General features: G+C 30.9%; 2 protein-coding genes across 3 annotated transcripts; both read right to left on the bottom strand.

The window, feature by feature from the left end:
• Positions 1 to 479: 479 nt before the first annotated feature.
• Positions 480 to 16341, bottom strand: LOC130444459 (uncharacterized). The gene is made up of 10 exons (XM_056779583.1): positions 16150 to 16341; positions 15825 to 15968; positions 15553 to 15768; positions 15415 to 15495; positions 15256 to 15337; positions 1787 to 1980; positions 1389 to 1532; positions 1077 to 1325; positions 909 to 989; positions 480 to 658 (listed from the first exon to the last, which is right to left on the bottom strand). Exons 1-10 carry the CDS (start codon positions 16324 to 16326, stop codon positions 524 to 526), a joined length of 1503 nt encoding a protein of 500 aa, XP_056635561.1. The 5' UTR covers positions 16327 to 16341; the 3' UTR covers positions 480 to 523.
• A 2194-nt stretch (positions 16342 to 18535) lies between these two features.
• Positions 18536 to 24424, bottom strand: LOC130444016 (aquaporin-like). 2 transcript variants are annotated; one of them, XM_056778974.1, is made up of 6 exons: positions 24146 to 24424; positions 19548 to 19720; positions 19356 to 19499; positions 19086 to 19286; positions 18950 to 19030; positions 18536 to 18766 (listed from the first exon to the last, which is right to left on the bottom strand). In XM_056778974.1, exons 1-6 carry the CDS (start codon positions 24267 to 24269, stop codon positions 18653 to 18655), a joined length of 837 nt encoding a protein of 278 aa, XP_056634952.1. In that variant the 5' UTR covers positions 24270 to 24424; the 3' UTR covers positions 18536 to 18652. The 2 variants fall into 2 exon arrangements, with proteins under 2 accessions (XP_056634952.1, XP_056634953.1); XM_056778975.1 differs by lacking the exon at positions 24146 to 24424 and adding an exon at positions 23479 to 23607.
• Between the last annotated feature and the right edge of the window lie 1170 nt (positions 24425 to 25594).

Genomic DNA, 25594 nt, shown 5'->3' with positions numbered 1-25594 from the left:
TTTGGAAATGTATTTCATAACTTGCTAATTGGAAAATATTTTATCTTTCATGGTAAAGGAGCTTTATCTTGAATGGAATCTAGTGAAAAGTTTAATGACACTGCTTTAGCTTATCAATTACTTCAGATGCAGTGGTGTTTGTTTCTACTGTGAAACAGTTAACGAGAAACATTTTTATATTAAATAAATTGTTTTTGATTATAAGAGGGAACTCCATAAATAACTAAAGATACTTATTTAGGCAATGTTTCCATATAGAATTAGCAGTAGCAGATACTATCGAATTCCTAAAAATTTATTAATTGTTGAAGATCGTGACTAAAGAAGATCGAGTGAAATCTTTTAAACTAATTTTTAGCCTCGAAAAGAAAACGCTAATAAAATTGGCAATTTTTTTAGCAATATTTAAAAAGCAAATTTATTGGTCGGGTGAAAATAATTAATTTGATTAAAAAAAACAAGTAACAAAATTTATTTATATGTTGTATTTAAAAAAATAACAATTTTTTTTGTCCTCTAAATGCTAATTCATGTTTTTCGCGTTTAATGCGATTCCTTCCGGTACAATTTCCTTGGAAGGTGGTTCTGGTTTTCTAAAAATTAGTCTGTAAAGTAAACCTCCGACGAATCCAGCTGCTAGAGGTCCGATCCAGTAGATCTGAAATAATAATTGATGACATATAATAAAAAAATACAGTAAATTAAGCACATTAACATTGTCAACGAGCAGTAACTAAAGAATACATACAGGATTCATTTAAGAGGATTTCGGGGTTGGGATTTTATACAAACACAAATACAAGTATTATTACGAATAAAAAAAATGTAACGCGATATAAATTTTTATATCCGTCCATTTTCCTAATTATTGTTGGTAAGAAATATTAATATTGTTATTTTATACGCACCCAATGGTTGTTCCAATCACCATTCAATAGAGCAGGGGCGAAACTTCTTGCTGGATTCATGTTAGCTCCAGTGTAAGGACCCTAAAATGTTGTAATGTATTGAAAAAATAACAACTTCTAGAATAAGTGAAATATTGTAAGACTACCTATATATAATATAGATCTTACCCCAGCCATGGCAAGAACTGCTACAGCAAGACCGAATTTGATGGGTACGGAATCATGTTTATCTTTATTTCTTCTATCCCATATTCCGCAACAGAATAGAACCAAAATTAAGCTAAGAAGAAATTCGACGAAAAGTCCTTGTCCGGTAGTTATGTTTGGATGAAGTCCCGGTGAACAGACTCCCGAACCGATCTTTATTCCAGTAATATTATTATATACGTTTCCCACGTTAACTTCGGGTGTTACTACCTATAATACGTTATTGTTAATACGCTGAAATGTTCGTATTTCAAAGTGAAATATTATTTTTACCAACAACAATCCAAATCCTAAAAGGGAACCTATTAATTGCCCTACGAAATAGATTGGTACTTGAATTAATGGTAAGTCTCCTAAGGTAGCTGCCGCAACTGTTACAATTGGATTGATGTGCGCTCCCGAAATGTGTCCAAATACCTACAAAAATATGAAATATGGTGTTTTATTCAAATATTAATCAATCAAAACATAAAAAGTAAGGATATATCTAATGAAAATAATCCATAAAACTTTCGGGCGGTTCAAAATAGAACCTCATTGTGTCAAAAAACTATTAAATGGAAAAAGAGATGTAAATTCAAAACTTGGAAATCTATATTTCTGGGAATCGTAAGTTTAGGAAAGAAAATTGGATTTGTATCGGTTTAGTTATAGTACGAAAAATGTTTCACCTGAATTGCAACCATCACAGCTAGACCAAATGTAAAAGAAATTTGCTCGTGTGGAATAAAACCTCCTGATGCTAAAGAATTAACACATCCTAAACAACCTAAAAATAAGAGAATTGCTGTACCACCAATTTCGGCAGCACATAAAACAATCCTATCTTTCGTTGACATCTTGTCTGTTAATTGTACGATTTGCCCTGTAAATAGATAGAAAAAAAAGTTAATGTTTAACGAAATTTATAACGAAGTTTATTAATGTATATTTTCGACTTACTGAAGACGCAATTCCGAAATGAAGAAAAAAACACTAATTATTATCTGCATAACATTCTACATAACACCGAGAAGTGTCTTATATTTTAGACCAAATAATTTAGAAACTAAAACTTTCTTTTCTATCTGAGACGTGCTTATCTCTGTATCAAATATTTTTCATAAATCATAGTGAGTTTGATGGTAATATATGGTCCCTTCATTTTAATATTTAAAAGGGTAAATTATATTTATGAGTCAAGGTCTACAAGTTAGAAACATATATTATTTAAATTTAAATATTTAAATGTTGATAGGTCTTTTGTTTTATTTTTATTTTTTGATATTTATAACAATTATTTAATTATAATCGGAACGTCCTTCAAAACTAGAAGCAATTATTGTATAAATACTTTATGTTCAAACGTCATAATTGGCATTAGCAGGAAATACGAGTTTAACCATTTGACCTAAAACAACTACTACTTCAAACTCATCTGAAACGACATATTTTTATTATTTTATTCCGTGGGACGCCGGATGTAAAAATCATTGATAAGCACAATCATCGAATGGATTTGGTCAATGAGAAAATAAAATAATTGAGCTTTCTTCTTGGAAATAATTATTTTGATAATATTGTGAAAGTAATGACGTTATAACACTAGATAGAAACGATGTTTTGTTAAACACAAAGAGCACGACCCTACAGATAAGAAAGATGCAAAGTTTATATTATATAATAAATAACACAATATTTAAATTTATATTTTCTTTAATAGGTTCTAAATAAAACTGAATTAAACTGTTAAAAAATTTGATTTCCATATAATTATTATTTTTTTTAATGTTCGTTTTATTAAAGTGCCTCTCCATTGAACAAACAATGGGGAAACAAGTTTGTCAAATACGTTGATTAAAATGCAGTTTTAACAAATATTTCTCATTTCAACAAACAATTGTTTGACAAACAATTTCAGCAAACATTTTCACCAAACAATTGCGATTCGCCATGAAACATTAGTCAATTAAGTTTTTGTCGAAGAATGGATTATTTGAACCGCCGCCGTCGTATGCATTGAGGCAGCTTATATTTCAATGGAAGAACCTCATTCTCGTCAATGGGGGCAGAGACAATTGTTTTTACGGCGTTATGAATATAGTGGTGATGATTTCCGAAATGGTTTGACGCCCGGGTGTTTGTTTACAAATTTTACGAGAATGTCAAATCTCAAATGGGGATTTTGAATTGTTAATATCGATGATAGAACCAGTGACAAGTAATCAAAATACTAATTTTCGCCAAGCAATCAGCGTTCAAGTTCGTCTGACTATAAAACTCAGGTTTTTGGCTTCTGATGATTCCTATCATTCGTTGATGTAACAAAGCATTTCAAAAATTGTACCGCAATTGTAAACTGTTTAAAAGAGTACGTAAAGACACCTCCAACACCCAAAGAATGGGAGTTAGTTGCCGCGGTCTCCTCTGATATTGGCAGTGTACCTTGGCAAAAGGACTAGGCTTGAGTGTATTTTTCTATTTTCTATTAGTTAATCTCGGCGTCATTATTTACACCTAAATCTTTTGCAATGTCATCTAATGCATCTCTTCTTTTGATTTTATTAGTGTCCCACAATAAAGGTTTACTTTCGTAAACGTTAATCAACCTCATCAAATTCTCCTGGCTCCAAAACTCTTTACTCATTTTGCGGAAAAATCACACACACACACACACATACTTTTCCACTTTTCAATAAAAAAATACAAATAATAATGTTTATATCCAAAAATTACGCCGGAAAACAACTTCAAAATACACTAAAACAAGCCAAATAGGTGGCGGCGAACATTCTTTCTCAAACAATAAAGTTTGTCGAAATTTTCGACAAATGTTTGGCAAATAATGTTTGTCCAGTGGGAACGCGGCTTAATGTGATTCATTATTCTACAAAAATGTTTTCGTAGGCGGCGATCGAAAAAAAAAACGCGACAAGGAAAGAGATAGAGAAATATTACGTAAACCAGTCAATTCATTATTTTTAATTTCATTAATACATGAGTACGTTAATTTGAATTAAGTGAATACGAAAAAATCGAACGAAATATGCATTTTTTCAATGCCAACCACTACTCATTACATTTTTATAATAAGGATACCATTAAAAGATTTTTCGTCTGTGTATTTAATTCCTAAGATTATAATAAACTATTTGTTGTTTCTTCATAGGGAAACAATTGAATTCAAAGTATAAAAATTAATTTTTTTTGTATTTCCAAGTCTAATTATGATTAGTTTTAGATAATTAGTTTAATATTATCATTTATTAACGTACTAAAAAGTTTGAATTGAACCAGTTAGTTTTTTCATTATGGGAAAAAAAGGAGGATTACTGTTCAAGATGTCTAATTCACCAGAAAGAACAATAAAACATGAAAATTGACGTTATTGTTATACATTATATTTTGTTTTTATAAATTGTGGTGTATTTTTATCGTTCAGTTATTTTTACTTACTAGTAAAAAGATCAAACATTTTTTTAAAGATTACACATGTAAATAAACGTAATTGATATTCCTACTAAATAACAGTGAATGACTGTAAATGAGAATTGAACATTTTTATATCCATATGACGTTGGTAAACAGAAATATTTTTTTTAAACATACAGTGTCCACGTAAGTTTGCGGCATACGGGAAACTTTTTTATTATTAATTTTACGAAAAAAAGTTATTCTTTATAAAAAGTTCTGCATGGTCCAAAACCTGGAATTCAATCATCACATGTTAAATTTTTTCAGTTGTATACGAGGTTTGTCAAAAAATGTGATTTTTGCTCTAGAGTAAAGTACCTTTCTTTTTGACAATATCAAAAATTGTTATAAAGAAAAGATGTTTAGAATTAAAAATAGCTTTCAAATATTCAACATTGTTTATGCCAGTACATCCTAGAATAATTATGCATTAATGTTTAAACTTAAATTTCCAACGTAACCGCAGTGAATTGAAGAAAAAATATTTTTTTAATGTAGATAAACAATTTTGAATATTTTAAAGCTACTTTAGAGCAAAAATCACATTTTTTGACAAACCTCGTATACGACTGAAAAAATTTAACATCTGATAATTGAATTTTAAGTTTTGGACCATGCAGAATAACTTTTTTCATAAAACCACTAATAAAAACGTTTTTCATATGCCGCCAACTTTTGTGGACTGTATATCTATCGGTAGGAAGTAGATATAACAATATTTTTTTAGGATATCGCTTCATAATTTCGATACGAGTCAAGGTTATAAGAAAAAAGAGTGAAAATGAATAAATTACACGAAAATTATGCAGCAGTAGGTTCAAATTGATTTGTACCGTATATTAACTTTTGGAATTCTCTAATAACTTAATTGAACTAGATGCAACTATAGAGGAAATTCAAAAAAACTTATTATTTCCTGTTCATAACCCAAAACAGTAAGCAAAGCGCAACTATTTGAATATCTGTGACCAGGTGGGTCGAATCTGAAGAGTTTAAAGACGCGAAGAATCGATTCTTGTTGGTTGTATTAAGCGAAACGACGGATATAGTAGAATTCAAACAAATGTTCGAAGTGATATTTTAAAAACGAAAAAATAATATTTTTCACTCACTTGCTTCAATATTTAAATACTCCAATTATTCATGTAAAAAATTAACAACACAATTTTTTTCTCGACGTCAAAACATTTTATACACAATCTACCGTATGGTGGCTGTATATTTACTGGATATCAATATTATCAACGCTTTGAAGGATTTCGTTTAACTAATAGCTATATCTTTCTGATAATCCTATTTGTTGTAAAACACTTTTAAAAAGGTGAATGATACTGAATATAAACATATCTCATCGTTTCCAATAACAATATTCAATTCAAATTAATAAAACTGCTGATTCCGTTTTTTTTTTGTACTGATTGGTGTAAATTGATTTGAAGATAGAAAGGATGTTCCGCTATTATATCAAACAGAAAAGAAAAAACGAAAAAATTTATTAAAAAACAAACACTGTGCAATAAAATTTTTATGAATACTACCGATTTTAAAATAATTAAGGATTAATGTTTATAAATTAGTGAAGGGGTTGTTATTGTATTAGGTTTTGGAAAATGTATTTTATTAAGGGTAGCTAGAGTTATAAAATTCGTAAATTTAAATAATTCAATAAGGTAAAAATACCTCATATATTATTACAACATCGATTACATACTATTTATGAAACACTACATAAAATTGATTAAATTATGTTTTACGTGACTGAGTTTTAGTAGTTTAAAATATCGAACTTTGTTGTTAACGTGTAATTAAAGTGTTAAAAATTTTGTAATTTGTAATATTATTAAAAATCGTTAATAAAAATCAGTTATTAGTTAAAATATGCCTCTTTCAAAATTGGCATCTATGGAAACAATTTTCTATATTAGAGAAAGGGTTTTTAAGAAATAATTATTAACTACCTTTAACCATAATGTCGATAAATCCTTATAAAATTCAAAAAGAAGGAAAAATGTGAAACAGCACTATCACCACCACTATACTACCGTGTTAATTCCTTTCGTTATTACAATTAAGAACAGCGCGGGTATCGCAGAGAGCGCTGTTCTCTTTCAAATAACCCTGATAAGTCAATTTTCAAATTTATACGCGTTTCTTCAATACCTAATCGGGATATTACTGTAAAAAATCTTTTTAATTTAACAAATATGAATCTTTGAGAGAACGATACAGGTTTAAAACTATTAAACCCGCGATATCACGATGTCTAATAGCTGTGAATAAATTCGACGTTGATCATAGGAAATCGTTAATTAATGTTCTATGTCCTAGAATTAGAAACTAGCGACTCGAAAAATTTAGTAAAGTCATAATGGAATGAAATAAAAAAATCGAGATGTGGGTCTGAAAGTTCTACTTTTACCAAACAAGTTTTTAACATCATATCTTCTATCAAATTATGTTAAAACTATAAATATTCTTTAATCACGCATAAATTAATTTCACAAAATACGGTCATTTAATTATTATTTATTTTTCGTTACGTATCGAATACACATGTTTAAAAATTATCGCGCGAAAATCGAAATATGTATATAGACATACCTATATAATCAAAAAACTAACCTAATTGCCAACTATTTCTGGATATTTTTTGCTCGAAACTTTAATTTTATCACATATTTGATATATTTAGGTACTGCAAAATTCGATTGTTATGTATATTAGATTGAATTTGAACTTTGACATTTAAACTTCCAATATATTCAAGGTTTGAACATTTTACCTATATATGATACGTCGGTATGTAAATTATTCATAATTTAAATAACAAATTTAATCGATTGTTGCTGACAATAATAATAGAACTTTTATTATAGGGCAAACGATGCAACTAATTCAAATTAGCTATCAAACTTTGATTAAGAAACCATTCTATGACTCAAATGTTTCCCATAAACCATTTGACAAATGCTGGGACAAAAAAAATATTAAATTATCGTAACTTTCTGAGAATTTTGAGTTACAACACATGGCAAAGGAAATGTTTTTTGTCATCATCTGTTTGCCGGTTTTTAAGCCTTGTTGAAAATATTCCCGAATTGTAATAACAATAGCTAAAAGACAAGACGTCATAAAATATTTATAAGGGTTCCTGTGAATTCAAATTGTTCAGCTATTGGACCCAAAAAGATAATAAATATGCAATAAAATTCAGCGGTTCTTCAAACAGAAATAAAATAATCAGGAAAGGTTCGATTGGAACGTGGAAGTTTATTAAAATAATCCAAAATATATTTCAAATGAACATTATTTTTTATTAATGGTAACGTTATTAATACACAATAAATTTATATTTATTTACTTACATAATAATTATTAATAGTTACATTACAATTCTTAAAATTCATGCCAGGGATAACTTTGTCAGTCATCTTTGTCTGATTGAAAATCATGGGAATTGGATTAGCACTAGAGCTAGTACAAGGTTTTTCATTGTAATTAGAGCTAGTATATTGTTAATTTCGTTTTAAATCTGATTTCCTCTTTTTATTTTATTGGTTATGTTGTCATTTATATAACCTTCGGCAACTGTGGTTGATTTCCATCCCCCTAACCGCTTTACTGCTGTAATGTCACCTCCTGCGCTAACACAAATGGCTGCAGATGAGTTTCCGAACGAAAGTCCTGTGTACAATTCGGGATTTTTTAATTTTAAAAACCTAGCAATGTGCTTTCCCATAGGAGATAATTTGTTAATGCCTACTCTTTGAATAGTACATTTGCCATTTTGATAATTTAAAAATAATGATGGGCATTTAGTATATACTTTTTGCAAATATCGTAAAATTCACCTGATCCAGTAAATCATCCAAGAATCTTTGTTTTTGTAAAAGGTATTTTCACTATAAGAGCTCCATTGTAATCTTCTATATTTTCAGTTTTCATAGAATATAATTCATTAGATCGGCACGCTCCCATTAGTCCCATGATTAAGGTTGCCTAAAAATAATTTGATTAAATTGGAAAGTTCTAAGCTGAAAATTACGTTATTGTAAGAATACCTTTGTCATTAGATATGTATGATCTGGCGCTTCTTTAATAAATTTACTGACTTCTTCGGGCATAAAAGTTTTAGATTTTTTCGGTTGATGGCCCTCGGACTGACGTTTTAAAAATACCTCTAACTCCATGTAAGTTTCTAGGTGAATACTATAATAAATATTCAATGTACTTTTCAGCATAGAATAATATGCCCACAATGATGATAACTTGTATTTTTTAGCTAGTTTAACAAAATACACAAGAATAACATTTTCAGAAAAAGACGATGTTTTTTGTGCCAGTTGCCAATCCACAAAACTTTTGTACACCGTATCATATTTACCTTTTGACTTGTTAGGTAGGAGATTTTTTTCTGTAGCGCTAGTCGCTAATTTTAACATGTCTAAATCTGATTCACTATTAGACATTTCTCTAATTATACCAGAGATAAGAATGTTCACATCAAATAAGCGGTGTTATTTTGAACAGCCCGCTATTTCGGTAAATGTCACTTTTGAAGCTGTCATTTTTTGACATTTGACAAGTAGAAACTACGCCATTAATGAAAATGGAACGATACACGCTTCAACAACGCATTGAAATTATTAAAATTCACTATAAAAATGGTAAAAGTTTGTCAGAGACATTTCGTAAAACTAAAACATTTTAGGGTCGACACGAAGCACCTTCCCGGACCGCAATACAGAAATTGGTCGAAAAATTTGAGCAGTTGGGACAAGTTAGTGATGTGAAGAATAAAACCCGTGCACGTCGCTCAAGAACAACTGGGAATATTGCTGCTGTAGTCCAAAGTGTTAAAGAAAACCCAGGTTTATCCATTCCTCGTCGTTTTTTGGAATTAGCCATACCACAAACGTCATTACACCGTATTTTGCATAAAGACTTAAGGCCTATAAAGTTCAGTTAAACACAAGAACTCAAGCCGGCCGATCATCAACAACGTCGTGTCTTTGCTGATTGGGTCCTTGAAATGCATGAAAATGATCCGGAATTTCATCGAAAAATCATCTTAACTGATGAGAACATCCTCTCCGTGACTTTTTCGAAAATGAGGCTGGAGCAACAGTTACGCTGAAGGGATTGCGCTATCGGGAGATGATTAATGATTTTTTATGGCCGGATTTGGATGGTATTGATTTGGACAACTTTACTCTCAACAAGACGGCGCTACGTGCCACACATGCAACGAAACCATCGATCTTTTACGGGAAAAATGTCCGGACCGTGTTATCTTTCGAAGAGGTGATCACAATTGGCCACCGAGATCTTGTGATTTAACACCTTGCGACTTTTTCCTTTGGAGCCAAGTGAAAGTTAAGGTCTACGCCAACAGTTCAGCATCGATTCAAGACCTTAAAGATGGAATTCGTGAGGTTATCGAGGACATAGGGCAGCCGCTTTGCAATTTGGTTACGGAAAATTTCATGAAAAGGATATGGTCCTGTAAGCGCAGTCGTGGCGGCCATTTGGCTGATGTTGTGTTCCATTATTAACGGCATACCTTCCTCTTTATAATGAAATAAACATCCGATCATTTATCTCAAAAAATGGCATTTTTCTTTGAATATCAAAATAACACCTCTTATTGGAAAACCCGCCATATAGACCATCATAAAACGCTTTTAAAAATATTTTCAATATTCCTAAACATCACGTATCTACCGATCGCATCTGGTTGCAAGATGTTTTTCTATTTTAGTTACTCTCTGTATCATAATTTACCTATTAAGGGTAAAGATGAAAACATCAACATTATTATACGAGTTCAAAATTAATAAAAATAGTTTGAAATGAAGAGATTATTGATTTAACTCATAAATTATACTAGATAGTTAGTACATTATCCAAAAAGTGCAAATCTTTGGGACATACTATCTAAACGTTGTTGTTTTGAAATAACACTTGTTTTAATTTATATAATACTCAATAATGTTGTCATATTTAAGGTAGAGGATTGAAAAAAAATCGTTAAGTCCCCGATATTCAAAAGATCGTTCAAGGTTTTTGTACGTATTTTATCGGTTCACTCTGTATATTGCATCAACACTAAATAATTTGTTGGACTAGGTCCAAATTTCTGTTGATATCGCCAACGTTAAAACATTCCGATGCATATTTTGAAAATGTAAATTTTCGATCAACTCACTTAAACATTATTATCGTTAAATTCTTCTGTAAACTGTTATTCCCGATTATTCTTCTAATAAATCCTTTTTTTAATTTGTTGAGGTTTACACCTTTTAAAGTCTAATAATTTTCATACAGTTTCATAATATTAATGGTGATAATTCATGTTCAATTCTTAATAATGTTTGTGGTATACAAAGGAATTTTTTAATATGTTCAGTGTATTTGTTATTTTATTACGTATCAAAATAGTTTGTATTGTCTTCTGCTAGTAACCTTTGCCTTTATGAAAACTACTAGTTATCTTTATGTAAGGAGATATTAAACAATTACGAAATTAGCAAGTATTTCTTTTGTCGAGTTTTTATTAAGAAACGATGAACAGCTGCAATAATTTATTTCTAGAAACAAGAGTATATTCTAGGAACGTGTAGGTACAGAAAGGAAAAGTGGGAATATTATTTATAGTAATACGTAGTATTTGTTTTCAATTGACTAAATATCTAATAAGAATCAGTAGTAGTAAAATTTAATTTATCTAGTAGATTAATAAATAAGTCATAAATGAAAATATTGTAACCGGTAATAATAATATGATAGTTGTTATTTTTATTTCGTAAAATTTAGGATATTTTGTGGTAAATGGTAATCAAGCGTTTCATCAAAAACGCACATAAAAGAATTAATAGTTTTTTAATTTTGTTTGCAACAGCTATTATCTGGTTAAAACATATCTCCGTATCATCGTTTGTATACAATATTGAACAATATCCATGACCTATGATACGGTTCAATAAATAATTTAAACAAAAAGTTATCAATACGGTCGTACATCATTTATTTGAAGTAAAACAACAAAAATTACAAATAATGGTTTTCTTCTTGGTAAGTGATGGGTAATTTCCAGAGAAAAAATTGATAGTAGGAATATTAAAGTTATAGACATGCCATAAAAAATTTTATTTTTTAAAATAAGTTAAACAACTATCATAGTAGTAAATTAACGTACGAATCTAAAGTAATTGAATTTAAAGCGTTTGTAGGTTGTTTTAAATTTGAAAAAGATCCGCAATTATCTGTGGTTAGTATTATTTTAATAAATGAAGGGCACAGGGGAAAAACGACAACAATCCATCCGGACGAATTTGGAGATAATCGAAAATATGGGTTTATTAACTCGTTAGAAGGTGAAATTTAAAGAAAAAAAATCGCAAGAAATATGTTTGGTAAATAATGTGTCTATTATTACAAAAAATGAAAAAAAAATAAACATTAATTCAAAACTAGTAACGTAACAAAAAAAGTTTTATCCTGGACTCATGCCACTTTTCCACAGCATAAACTAATCTGTTGATGGGTCATCCGCAAATTCGTCATCGCTCTGTTCTTGAGGTTGCTCAGCAAATGGTAATTTTTGATAAAACAATGGCTTCTGCTCTCTCAAGGAATGATGTCAGATCCTGCAAATCCTTCCATTTGGGCATTTTAATAGGCTTTCCTTCTTGTTTCTTTCTTATGCTCTTTTTAAACGGCTTTTGGTCGAACTTAGAATGACTATATAGGCCCATATAACCGGATTTGTGGAAAACTAAGCGGGAATTCTCATGAGAAAACTTCAGCATTTTGAAAATCAAAATTTTTGCCAATATCAAATGACCTCAAATGGTGCAGGTTTCACACGGCAATTTCTTAATTCGTCTCTCCAATCATCTGATACCTCAGGTAAGCTTTTTGCTTTACTTCACTCATGTCTCGATCGCACTTGAGGTATGAATGCCCTCTGATCGGAAATATTACTTTCACAATATCAAAACGGTTTTTTTTGGTAACCAAGTAATGCAGGAATCGAATAACCGTAAAGTTTTTATTTTGTCCTGAGCACGAATCACAAAAAATTGCGAGTTCTTACTTACTTCCATGGACAGGATTTTATAAAAGAAGTGATACAGCATGGAACAGACTTCGTCAGCTGCTTTCTTAGCAACAGATTCATCGTAGGGGGTAAAATACAGATCTTGAATTTGACAAAATATGAATATTGAAACTAATGAAATTTAGTTGACGTTTATAGTAAACATCATTGGTAGTGATGTTTGGGTATGGCAAATTTTTTTGGTAATCTATGGTGATACTTTCCATAGTCAGAAACTTTGCGGCAAGTTTACGGTAATTTCGCTTTAGATTATAAAATTGCTGACTTTTTCTTAGATGAAGCTCCTTTTCACGATTTTTTTTCGCCAAATCATTGCTTGCAATCTTCCTCGTTTTATCATTCGGGATAGAATTCAATTTTAGAGTAATTGAAGATATGTCGGCTTTCAAGGTATCACACGTATTGCACGTATTTTTGCGTGGATAGCTAAACGATATATTAAAGTTGCTTTCAAAAGTTTCTCGAAAAGTTTCGTAGGAAACTTTATCATCAGTGTTGCGATCAGAATACATTTTGTGTAGTTTGTCTATATTTAGATCTTCATTTTCGCCCTTTAAGACTCCTAATGAACTCAATCGCTTTCTGTTTTGTGTTCTCTGAAAGTCTTGTGAGGTCGTGTGTTGTGTTTTCCACGCATATCGATAGGTACTTTCCCAGTTAAAAGCAACGACTCCCTTACGTATCTAGCTCGACGCCCTGTGTAAAGATAAAAAAGCCTCCATACATACTGGAAGATCACGAGTTATTCCATCTTCAATCAGTCGGACACTAAATAAGGCATTATTAAGCCTTGATTCATCTTCATTTTTCCGAGAACGCCTACGCTTGACAGGAAGAACAGGGATGAGACCACTAAGGTAAGAGTTTTGTTTGTCTGTCAGTGTTACCTAGAACAAAAAAAAAATAACTGATTAGATCAGTAAGGTAAGTTGTTTGTTATTGTTACTTATCTCGTTAAATTTCCGAAGGTTTCTACGGTGTTAAGGTTCAGGAACAACAGTAAAACAGCGAAAACGTTTACACAAACAGTCAGATCCAAATTCATGGGTAGTGGCATGCAAAATTTTCGTTACATCTCGCCCTCTACCTGTTTTTTTGCTTTTCTTCGTTTCTCTGTTTGATGGACCGGCTTTATTTTCACTGACACTGAATATAGTCACTAGCTGATGCAATAAAAACTAGCAGTCGCCATACGAATTATCACCGTAGACATGGACTGATTGATGCCGTTTTTCAATATACACTCGGACTCATGTCATTCTTCCCAAGTATAGCGTATGTTTTAGCTGTTCTTTTGTGGACTCAAGTGGTTTTTACCATTTAACAATTTCATTATCTGATAGTAACGACAAAATGGCATAAAATAATACTGCGTGCGGAGTTTCGTATAAAAATGAACTACTGCTGTTTTTCCCCTTCAAATATTTTTATACAATTTACCATAGTCTAAAAATATAGTCATACGACACTATTAGGTCAAAAAATTTTGATTTATCATAATCACAAGACAGGCATTCAACATTCAATCGTGGGGTAACCGGTTCTATGTTATTTATATTATTGAATATGTAAAACTAACAACCAGATCAGAAATATCTATGGCGCAATAAATGTTTAGTTTAACATATTTCTATTTGTTATAATTATATGAATGATATATTCACAAGTTTTTTAAATGTAAAGAATGGACAAAAAAAACAACAATCAAAATTTTCGCTTAGTTCGCGTCTGAACTTGCACTTGTAGGTATATGCAAATACATAATACTCCATATTCGATATGAATCAAGATCAAGAATCAAGAGCGCAGACAATTTATGTTAAATTATCCATTCAAATATACTTCGCCATAAATTTATATATGAATACTACGCTTATAGAATTTGTATTAATTTTTTTATGTAAATAATCCGCGTATTATTGATTCGTTGGCAAAATTATAATTATTTGTGACCTTAGTATATTCTCATTCTCATGAATGTTGATATGCAATTTGTTATGCGGATTTTTAATAAAATTTTTTTCAAAAGAATAGCTAGACAGGTTAGTGATTGGAAATGATGTAATAGGCAATAATAATCGATGGTAATAAAAAATTATTTTACGAAACTTTCCTCATATATAATATTTTTAAAGAAAAGGCGCTTTTTGTAATTTAATTTCTTTATTCACATTATTTAACGATATTGTCAGTGATGTATATAACTTCCAGATACGTTTTCCATGAAAACATTTCACGATGTGCGGTGGTTATTTCTATCTGACCTTTGTTCCTGTCACCAACCCAAAAACTATTACAGATCATACATACAGATATACTTTTGGCATAACAAAAATCTATTTTTATTGTTTTATTCTTAGTTGTTTTCGAAAATATAAAGAAATATTTTTTTATCTATTCATTCAAATCTTTATACGATGAAACTGAAATTATTGTACCACAAGACGTTAATGATTAATTACTATTTTTATTAATGGAACACTTTAAACGTTCTACGATTCAAAATAAAAGTTTTCTCGAAATTCGAAATCTAGGTTGTGACCGATGATTTAGAAAATGTGTCACATCTTTTCATCTTTTTTCCAAAAATGATTTTGTAAAACAGGGCACCGATGAAAGCAGCTAAAATAGGACCCAACCAATAAACCTACAATAAACAATTTTTTTAAACGTCTTAAAGACATGATTATTTCACTAAAAATTTTGTAATTCGAAATGATTTACCCAATGGTGATCCCAAGTTCCATTTAACAAAGCTGGACCGAAGCTTCGAGCCGGATTTATATTAGCGCCGCTAAATTGGCTCTACAAATTAAGTTTAAGTCGAATATTTATAATTTTTTAAAATCACATTTCACCTACCCCTGCCATGGCAAGTGCCGTTACTGTAAAACCCAAACGTAAAGGTAACGAATCTTGGTTTGTCACATTTTCCTGGTCCCATATAGCGCAACAGACCCATATCAGGATGAGAGTAAGGAGAAATTCTGTTAAAAAAACTTGTGATATAGAGAGATTTTTATCAGCAGTTGGTGAACACAGTCTTTCGTAATTCATTGGATAATTTGCGAAGGTCGCCTTAAAATAACACCTACATGTAATATATTCATTTTTTATTTGAAAATGTTATCTACCTTGACTAATCCATATCCTGATATGGCACCCAGAATTTGACCGAAAAAGTAAATAGGAACATTAATTATCGGGATGTTTCCAAAAATTGTTGCGGCCACAGTTACAGCAGGATTAACATGAGCTCCGGAAATGTGGCCGAAAATCTGCAAAAAAGAAACAAGTAATTATTTCTTGTTTGTTGAATAGGATCAACAATAACAAACAACCATGTTTCAGTGGTGTACTAAAACTGGTTGCATACTCATTTCCAATCAAAATAAAGTTAAAATTTAAGTCAATTTGAATGAGAAATACAAAACTTTAGTCTTTGAAAATTCTCCTTACTTGTACTACTATCATGATCGCTAATCCGAAAGTGAAAGAGATTTGCTCAGCGCTGGTACTCGTACATCCTAAACATCCTACGAATACGAAACATGCAGTAGCACAAAATTCGCTAAGGCACAAAATTATTCTTTCGTAGATTGACGTGTCGCATATTTTAACTAATCTAAATAGCATATTGTTGAATTTGAGTGAAAAAGATTGAAAATCATTTCGTTTTATATAGTAGTAGATTAATCTAATTAGTTTATAGCATATAATTGATAAGAGTACAGTCGAAAACGCGAGTGGAGCCTCCATAATATTTTATCTGTGTCATGGTTTAGGGGAGCGGGGGTATAGTTGTGACAATTTGTCGCTTCTTGGCTATGAAAACTTACTTGTTTCGTATTTATGAAATCTAGCAGTGCTATTCCAATTAAAAACTATTCAACTATCGATCCCAAATAAACTTTCAAACCTGTAACGATTTTTTGTAGAAACGGCTTTGAAAAAATACTGACGAGTGTTACAACTTACCCCGTGATTGGAGCTAGTTGTAACAGGCTTGGGGAAAATTGTAACATTAGGAATTGAAAACCAGTTTTATATTTTATAAAGATTTATTTGGCATATTTATCATAAGAAACTTTACAAACGCTAAAACAGGCTTAGGCACTTTAAGTCAAATTTTTTATCTAAAATAAAATATTCAAAAATAAAATAAAATTGTAACATATTCTTTATTTACTTAACCCTTTTGCTCCCAATTGCTTTTTGTGAGTAATTATGGTACTCAACAGCTTAATGGGCTATTCTGTTTCTTTTCTTTTTTTCGAATTTAGCCATGTTTCTGCGATTGTCAATCACTGTGCCAACACAAGCAAATGGAGAGTTGTTTATTAGTTTCGTCGACGTGAAAAAACGATCAAAAAATAAACTAACCTCTGGATCTCTTATTGAAGACGAAAGCTTCGTGACGACTGATTCTCCAAGAGTGGATTCGGCATCTCTGTTAGCATCCTTTCCACAATAAATATTGAAATCATATGTGTAGCCTGTTTTGGAATCACAGTGTTCCCATATTTTCATTCCTCGCTTTGTAGGTAGTGTATGAAGAAATTATATCAAACGCCCTCGACCGGAGAGAGAAAAAAAAAGAGGTCCGTATGACAAATGACAAAAATTGAAGGTTATTACCGTCCACACATAAAAACAGTGAAAGCACAAATGCTTAAAAAATATGGTGATGATATTTTAATTACTGTCACTGCCAATAAGGCACCTGTGGTTTGTTTTCGAAGTACGGGGCTTAAGTTATTAACGGATGCCTGGTACAATGAAAAAAGTGACAACAAATTAGAAGAACGTAAGCGTATTATAACGGTAGCAGTAGTAATCGTTACAGAAGATATTCGGTCTAAGGTGTACGAGACAAACTATTATCCTCCATCAGACAATTTTTTTCAAGATGTCGAGTCAGATATCCCTGAAACTTTGCGAAGACGATGAAAACCCAACACCTGGTTCATCAACAAGAATGAAGCGTCGGAAATTGAACTAAATATTTAAATAGTGAGTCAGATATAGATTAGGCCTACTGGGGATACCACGATAAAAAAAACGCGCCGACTTCTCTACCTCATGGTGGTATGGGAATGAGTATTTCTGCCGAAACGTGTATTGAGTTACACTTTACGGCGCTCCTACGCCGAAACTATTAATTTTAGGCAAAAAACAGATATGGACATAAATTGTAGAATATTTCCTCTACTTTTATTTTATGTAGATATGTTTTTACTGTAAAATGCGTCGGAAAGAAGTTATTATCAAAAAACTGCTTTTGGGCGCCATTTTTTCAATATGGCGACGCGAGCGGCAAACATACGAGGTGGCAAAGTTGAAATTTGGAAAGAGCATATCAAAATCTATAGAATTACCAATTTTCAAAACTCCCGGAAAACTTTCCAAGTAAAAATACTAAATGACTTTACTATTTCATCTATACATAACTACATTTTTTGATAGTGATTCAAAATGTATTCGTACCAATACATATTTAAAAATTTCTAATTTCTATAGGGTGTTTAATAACATTGGTATTCAACGAATTTGAAATCAAATGTACTATAAATAGTTGTTATTGCTGTATTGCTGTGATGTAACATGAAAAGATTTTGTCAAATTTTGACCACGCGATCTATCAATAAAAAATAAAGTTTTGATTATTACCATTACCATTAAATTAATTCATAAAACTCAAGGGATCATAGATATAGAAATATATTTCTCCAGTTTCGGATTGTTCGTTTTTTTTTCAAGAATTTTACTTTCGTTAATTTGAAATTGCTTAAATGAAAATCTTCGATATAGTTTATTATTATTATACCGAAAGAATAATATTTCATAATTTGTGAAAAAATTTAATAAGTAATATAACAATGTATATAACGTAAAAATCATTTCTATTACTAACAATTATTATTATCTATGTTTGTACATACGTAAATAAAATATAATAAAATTAACTGGAGTGTCGTTCAGGGAATGTTTCATTACTTTTGGATTCCTTTCCGAAAACGATCCTGTAGGAAATGGCGCCGACTAGTCCAGCCAAAATTGGGGCAGCCCAATAAACCTGAAATAAGAAAAAAAATTATATATTATAGTCAAAAAATTATAAAATCTCTTGTTTGGTGCTAGAAAACTTAAAAAGTTATCGTCCGAAAGTTGAATCAATTTCGAACGCTGGTTTGTTTTTTTTAACTTATGACACTTTTTGAGCGGAGGTGCGATTTGCTAGAAAAAATTCTAATCTTACCCAGTGAAGATTCCAAGTACCATTTAATACAGCTGGACCAAAACTACGAGCTGGATTCATATTTGCTCCGGTGAGAGAGCCCTATGAAATATTTTGCTTTCAGTTTTCTTTATTCAATTTAATTTTATTTACTTACACCTGCCATTGCAAGTCCAGCAACTGCCAAACCTAAACGTATGGATATGGAATCGTGTTTTGTAGCGTTTCTACTGTCCCATACACCGCAACACACCCATATAAGGATTAAAGTTAGAAGAAATTCGGTTAAAAAAACTTGAAAAACGGACAATGAAGAGTTTGGTGATGGCGAACAGAGTCCAGGAACCGTCAGCAACGTCTAAAAATATTCGGTATATTAGAAATTCCGATAATTTTAATTATAATAAATTTAGCATTTAAGCTTTACCTTAACTAATCCAAATCCTGTGACACCTCCCAAAATCTGACCTAAAAAATAAATAGGTACGTTCACCAATGGAAAGTCTCCAAGGGCAGCTGCTGCTACAGTAACTGCTGGATTGATGTGGGATCCAGAAATATGACCAAATATCTAAAAAAAGATTTTCTATTGTTTGTTTATCTTTTATAAACGACTTACTTGTACTGCAATCATAATTGCTAATCCGAAAGTGAAAGAGATTTGCTCAGCACTGTTACTCGTACATCCTAAACATCCTAAAAATACCAAACATGCTGTACCGCCGAATTCAGAAAGGCACAAAACTAATCTTTCTAATACGGACATGTTATCGTAAACTTTTACTAATCTCCCTGAAATAGAAAAAATGTTATAATATTCGAACACCTTATTAGTGATATTTCCGATATTTCAATGATATCGCTAATTAAAGATTCAAAATTAATGTCTTGGACTGTATTATGACATATTGATAAAACTGTTTGCCCATTTTATTGATGATGCATAGTTTTATTCCAATAGAACTGATATTTTGAAAAACCTCGCAGAAAGAATGATACTGGCAGTCAGTTGACATAGCAGTTTCTAGGAATGATTTGGTCAATAAATCGATATTCTAATCTAGATGAATTATATCATGCATACGTTTAGATCCATAACAACTATAATAGTTTATGCAAAAAAATACTTTTATCATGTTATTTCACCTCCAATAATATTATCGCATTATATTTAGTTGTTTGTATGTAATTGTGTCACTTTTTTTTGTAACTATTGAGAATTGTAGTTTAACATGCATCAGATGTGTTGGTATTTGGATAGGGGGGTATCATGTGCTACTACTTGTACTCAATTAAAGATTTTTATCAGTTGAATCAACAATAAAGTTTGTAAGTATATCGAAATTACCGACAGATATTTTTCATATATAAATATTGAATAATAACTAATAAAATAGTTTTTCTACATGATTTTTACAACTTATGAATACCCTGATTTGTTATGACAACTAGTGGGAGAGTGGGGGAATTGCGGACGCGGGGTAAATACGGACTAGAAAGTATCTACTCATTCCTTCCCCCACCCCGGCAGCCCGGTGCTGTCATCTGTTTCTTTCCGCCATTTTAGAGCCACGCAAAAACTTATGACAGCCGGCTGCGCACAGTTTGAAAGGTAGGTAAAATTCAAAAAAAAAGTGTATATTGATCTAATTTTTAGTATTTTTTAAGTCGACGGACAGGTCTGTATACTAAGTGGTGGTAAAAAGTGATATTTTCTATGGATAGCTTTGTCAATGGAGTTTGAATCGTCAATGTTTATTTTTATGGAACGTTTTCATAACCTACAAATTTCTCTCTTTGATTTAAAAATACCCAGTTGGGTTAATTGAGGACAAGCCTTGCGGGGTAAATACGGACGTCCGCAATTACCCCTAATTCTTTAAACTATTATGAAATTAATCAATAACTACTCATTTTTAGATTCCTCGGAAATATATAAGAAAAAAATAACAATAATACACCATCGAATCATTACGAAAAGCTGTGCAAAAAATAAAAGACCAGAAGATAACTTTTCGTCAGGCGGAAGAAAAATATGGTATTCCTAGAGCTACTTTATTTGACCAAGTGAAAAAATGCAGTGTTTCTACAATACAAAAGAGAGGTAAAAATCCGTTTTTAACTGGTGTGTAAGGTTTTCTTTGGGATAACAATATCTACTCTGGGAGAGATAGCTTTCGATTTTGCCACTGCAAACAACATAAAACATAATTTCAATAACGAAACTGGTATGGCAGGAATGGATTGGTATTACAATTTTTTGGCTAGCATCCAAATATATCACTTCGAAGGCCTGAAGCTACTTCCATAATTAGAATTACCGGATTTAATGAAGAAGAAATCGATATATTTTTTGTGAATCTGGAAGCTCTCATGATTAAATACAAATTTAAATCTGATTCAATTTACAATATAGATGAAATTGGGATTAGTACGGTGCAACGCAATTCAAGGATTCTTGCACCAAAGGGACTAATACAGGTTGGAAAATGTACCAGTGCAGAACGTGTTTCTTTAACTACAGTTGTGAGGCTCGTACATTCCACCATTTTTTATCTTTAAAAGAAAAAGGATGAATGCTCATCTTATGAAAGACAGTAATAGCAACATGGTAGCTTGTGTTTCAGACTCTGGTTGGATCAATGAATCGATATTTGTTGATTGCCTCCAGAATTTTAAAGAACTCGCTAAACCATCGGCTGACAATCCCGTTTTGTTACTTCTAGACAACCACGAGAGCCATATTAGTCTAAAAGCTTACGAGTTTTGTGGTAAAAATTTTATCCATGTTTTGACATTGCCTCCACATACATCGCATAGAATGCAGCCAGTAGACTTGACCTTTCACGGACCACTAAAAATAGCAAACAACAGAGAATGTAAAACCTATATGGTTAACCATCATGGAGCAAAATTTACAGCTTTTGATATTATTGGTCTTTATACAAAAGCTTTTAACCGATGCTCGTCTATTGATAAAGCTATAAATGGCTTCAAGAGTGGTGGAATTTTCCCAGTTGATCAAGATAAATTCAAGGGCACTTTCGAAAGTTTCGGTGATATAAATACACCAGAAACTCTATGTGATACCAGCCATGTGGGTCCTGATCATAACAGCCAAAGAGAGTTTCATAGCGAATCTCAAATTAGTGATGCAGCTAATAACAGCATTCCTAGTGAAGTAAGATCTCTACAAGAGTCTCAGCCCTCTAGTAACATAAACGTTAATGATGAATCCGTTCCCAATATACCTGATCAAGACGAAATAAATGAGAATAATGCTATAAGTGAAGCTGATTTAAACCAAAGTCAATCTTCATCAGTACCGCTTAGTGATTTAATAAAGGTCCCAATTCTACAAATTCGTCGTAGCAAACGGGCAGTAAACAAAAAGCATTCCATTATTTTTATCAGCACACCGGAAAAAAAGAATCTAGAAGAAAAGGAACAAAAGAAATTAGACAAGAAAAGAAAAGCTCAAGAAAAAGAAAATAAAATTACATCTAATAAGCTAAAAAAGTCTTTCTCCACGAAAAGGATCAAAGGGTGTAGGAAATCTGAATAATTTTGAAAATGAAGGAAATGTTGATTACTTTTGCATTTATTGTCAGAAAAAGTACAGTGATCCACCCGCCGAAGACTGGATTATGTGTTCAAAGTGGGCTCAAGAGAACTGCACTGCAGGAACTTCTTCTAAAGGCTTTACTTGTGATTTTTGTCTATGATGTGGACCTAGTCCATTAATACCCCATTAACCCAGGGTCAGTCCGAATGTACCCCGAGCGTTACTGGTAATTACGGACAGACAAGGTTTTGTTTTTACTAAAAATATTCTATTCGTTTAATGAGTATAATTGTTTTTGTAGATGTATAACTAAAGATTAATAATTAATAAAGACAGATTGATTATTACTGATAGTACGAATGTAGTGCGTTATTTCCCTTCAGCGTCTGCAATTCCCCCATCCTCCCCTAAATGTATGCAATTTTCAGTAAATTATCAACGGTTTAAAATAAACTGGATTATTTTATTAACAGCCTGTGTAGGTTTCATGATAATTAATGATATATGAAATGTATTTTTAAAAAAGTTCGCTATAAATTTATATACTATCTGATAATAGGTGCTAACTTTGTAGGTATAAATAAGTCTTTCGAAAATATACGGGATTGTAAAATTTATTTAATATTATCGATAAAAAAGATGGAACATTTGGTCAAGAGAAAATATTCGTCGTTAATATCGTTGCTTTTGTTTTCCCATAATCTATTAAAAGATTCTAACGTACAAAACAAACATTCGTCAATCCAGAATATTTGGATTAAGATATGTGTTTGTTATTTTTTTTAAGATTCTAAATTATAAAACTACGATAATTAACATTAGAATTTTGTATTGATTATTAGGAAGGGAATATATAAATAAAATAGGGTTGGGTTCAATGCTAACAGCTATTTTTGTTCTAAAATTCGAAAAGGGTAGTGCCTTACCTCGATAGATAATTGAAAAGTACATTTTATACATTTGATTCAAAACTTCATGTACTTACGTTTTTCCATTTTTTTTTGAAAGTTCAAGACACTGTTATAAAAATGGATAAAAATCACTGTTAACAACGAATTCTGCGTAACTAATACTCCCAATATTTCGCGATAGTTAATACCTTCAAGATTAGAATGAAATTGAATATTTAATTAGAATAGAAACGCTGTCTGTGTGGTTATCCCCACATCAAAAGTTCTATTTATTTTTAGAAAAATAATTTTACTGTGTCATGTTATTTTAAGTCAACCACCAAAATTACTTTCGTCAAACTATTAATCAACTAAAACAATTATAAGATTTCAGTTTCTTGATTAAGTTTATCAAAATAATAACATAGGTGAAGTAAAAGTGATGATACATTACCTCGTTAAAGAAAAACAAAAAACGAGATTTCCAAATACGTTTGAGCCTTTACTGAATAAGAAAATCTAGTAATTTCACTACATGTCACTAATAAATTGGATTTTATATAGTCTCTAGGGTTTAATCTCGCCTCTATACTTTGTCACGAATCCTATATACCAATTTAGATATTGCTACCAATAAAATATTCTGAATCTTTACGTTTGTTTCATCAGTTTATTTATTTACCTACCCGATGGAAAAATATTCCTTGAGTATTCATTATTTCTTTTAAAACATTAAATTAAAAATGAATCTCAGTAACTTACCAGGTTTTGTATTATCAACATTTTCTTCTATATCATCATCTTTTGGTGTAATCCATTTTGGATCTGACGACTGAATGTCTATTACTGCAAATCCTATTTTTTGAGAGTTCTGTCGGTCTACCATTGTCAAAATTGAAATTGAAATAGCAGCTATATATTTATCAACAGATTTCTTTATATTTTTGAAGAGATTATCGATTAAATCAATCTAAAACTACGATATACCAAATCATAACTACACTGTCTCCGAAGACGATAACTTGGTTATCGAAACGCGCGTTATTGTAAGTGTAGTGATAGAATATATTGAGAATATTTTATAATTATTAACAATATTATAATATCAGATTAAAAATTCACTTTCAGGTATTCGAAAATATAAAAGAAATTCATCATACCTTCGAAGCCTTCAGAAATATCTTGTTTCGAATAAACTTATTTCTCGTTTGAATAACGATAGCAAAATGTTTTGCGACTTTTGCGAAAAAATTAGCATTATTATATACAACAATTAACTACGATAATTTAGCTAGTATATAAAGTTTAGGAATATCTTTTGTTTTCCCTGTTACGTAAGTGATTGTAATCAAAAATACCTTATTCAATATGGTATGTTACTGTGTCATTTAGATCAATCATCATTATAAGAAATTTGAGTGATATTATCAGTAATCTATGCCATTAAATGTATTACAAAACTGGAACAAAATAAATGATATTATAGAGTGAAATAAATAAGGTTAATTTGTTTAATTATAGTTTTAGGTGTTGAATAATAATCATATAGTACTACTATTTGAAAAATATTCGTTAATTTGATAATGAAACGTAAAAACTAAGCAAAAGTTTTTCAATAAGCGTTTATCGAAATTTATTGTATCGAAAAATTAACTAAATTTTATTTTCTTTCTCAAAGTTATTTTTCAAAACCGAATATACTTTATAGTTAATTTGACATTGTGGAATATTCACCTATATTTTTATATAAAAACTTGGTAGTTCTATCACGAAATTTGTATAAACCACAACTAGTAAAATTATAAACATCTACGCATATAGCAGACTGAAAATTTAACGGAAATCCTTGGAAATCTTTTATTAAATAAGTTTGTTTTGGTACGCACAAAAAGGGTAAAATAACGTTTATTCATTTGGTTTACAAGTTAATTCTAATTTACATTCACTTAACACACACATACTGTAGATATAAACATTTTTTAAATTTATTTATACTAACAATATTCATTTCCTTACCACTGAACTTAACTATTTTTGTTGATAAGAAATTCTAACTTATAATTTACATTCAGCAATTACAAACTAATAAAAAAAAAGAAAAACTAACAAAAAACCCGGCTTTTAAACTACTCATTATACAAAATTGTAAATGGAAAGAAATGGAAAAATGACTTTTAACTTCAATATTGATAAACATTTAATTGTCGGAAT

Source organism: Diorhabda sublineata, chromosome 5 (genome assembly GCF_026230105.1).
Source record: "Diorhabda sublineata isolate icDioSubl1.1 chromosome 5, icDioSubl1.1, whole genome shotgun sequence".
NCBI classification, from domain to species: Eukaryota; Metazoa; Arthropoda; class Insecta; order Coleoptera; family Chrysomelidae; genus Diorhabda; species Diorhabda sublineata.
Note: the sequence above shows the minus strand (reverse complement) of the source record. Positions and strands in the feature narration are given on the sequence as shown.

Coding starts and splice junctions, on each gene's coding strand:
- LOC130444459 (XM_056779583.1), bottom strand. CDS start 16,326: ATGCTATTTAGATTAGTTAAAATATGCGACACGTCAATCTACGAAAGA. Junction 15,769..15,824: donor CAGGATATGGATTAGTCAAG/GTAGATAACATT, acceptor TGTTATTTTAAG/GCGACCTTCGCAAATTATCC. Junction 1,326..1,388: donor TAGGATTTGGATTGTTGTTG/GTAAAAATAATA, acceptor AACGTATTATAG/GTAGTAACACCCGAAGTTAA.
- LOC130444016 (XM_056778974.1), bottom strand. CDS start 24,269: ATGGTAGACCGACAGAACTCTCAAAAAATAGGATTTGCAGTAATAGAC. Junction 19,721..24,145: donor TGTTGATAATACAAAACCTG/GTAAGTTACTGA, acceptor TTTCTATTTCAG/GGAGATTAGTAAAAGTTTAC. Junction 19,500..19,547: donor CAATTATGATTGCAGTACAA/GTAAGTCGTTTA, acceptor ATCTTTTTTTAG/ATATTTGGTCATATTTCTGG.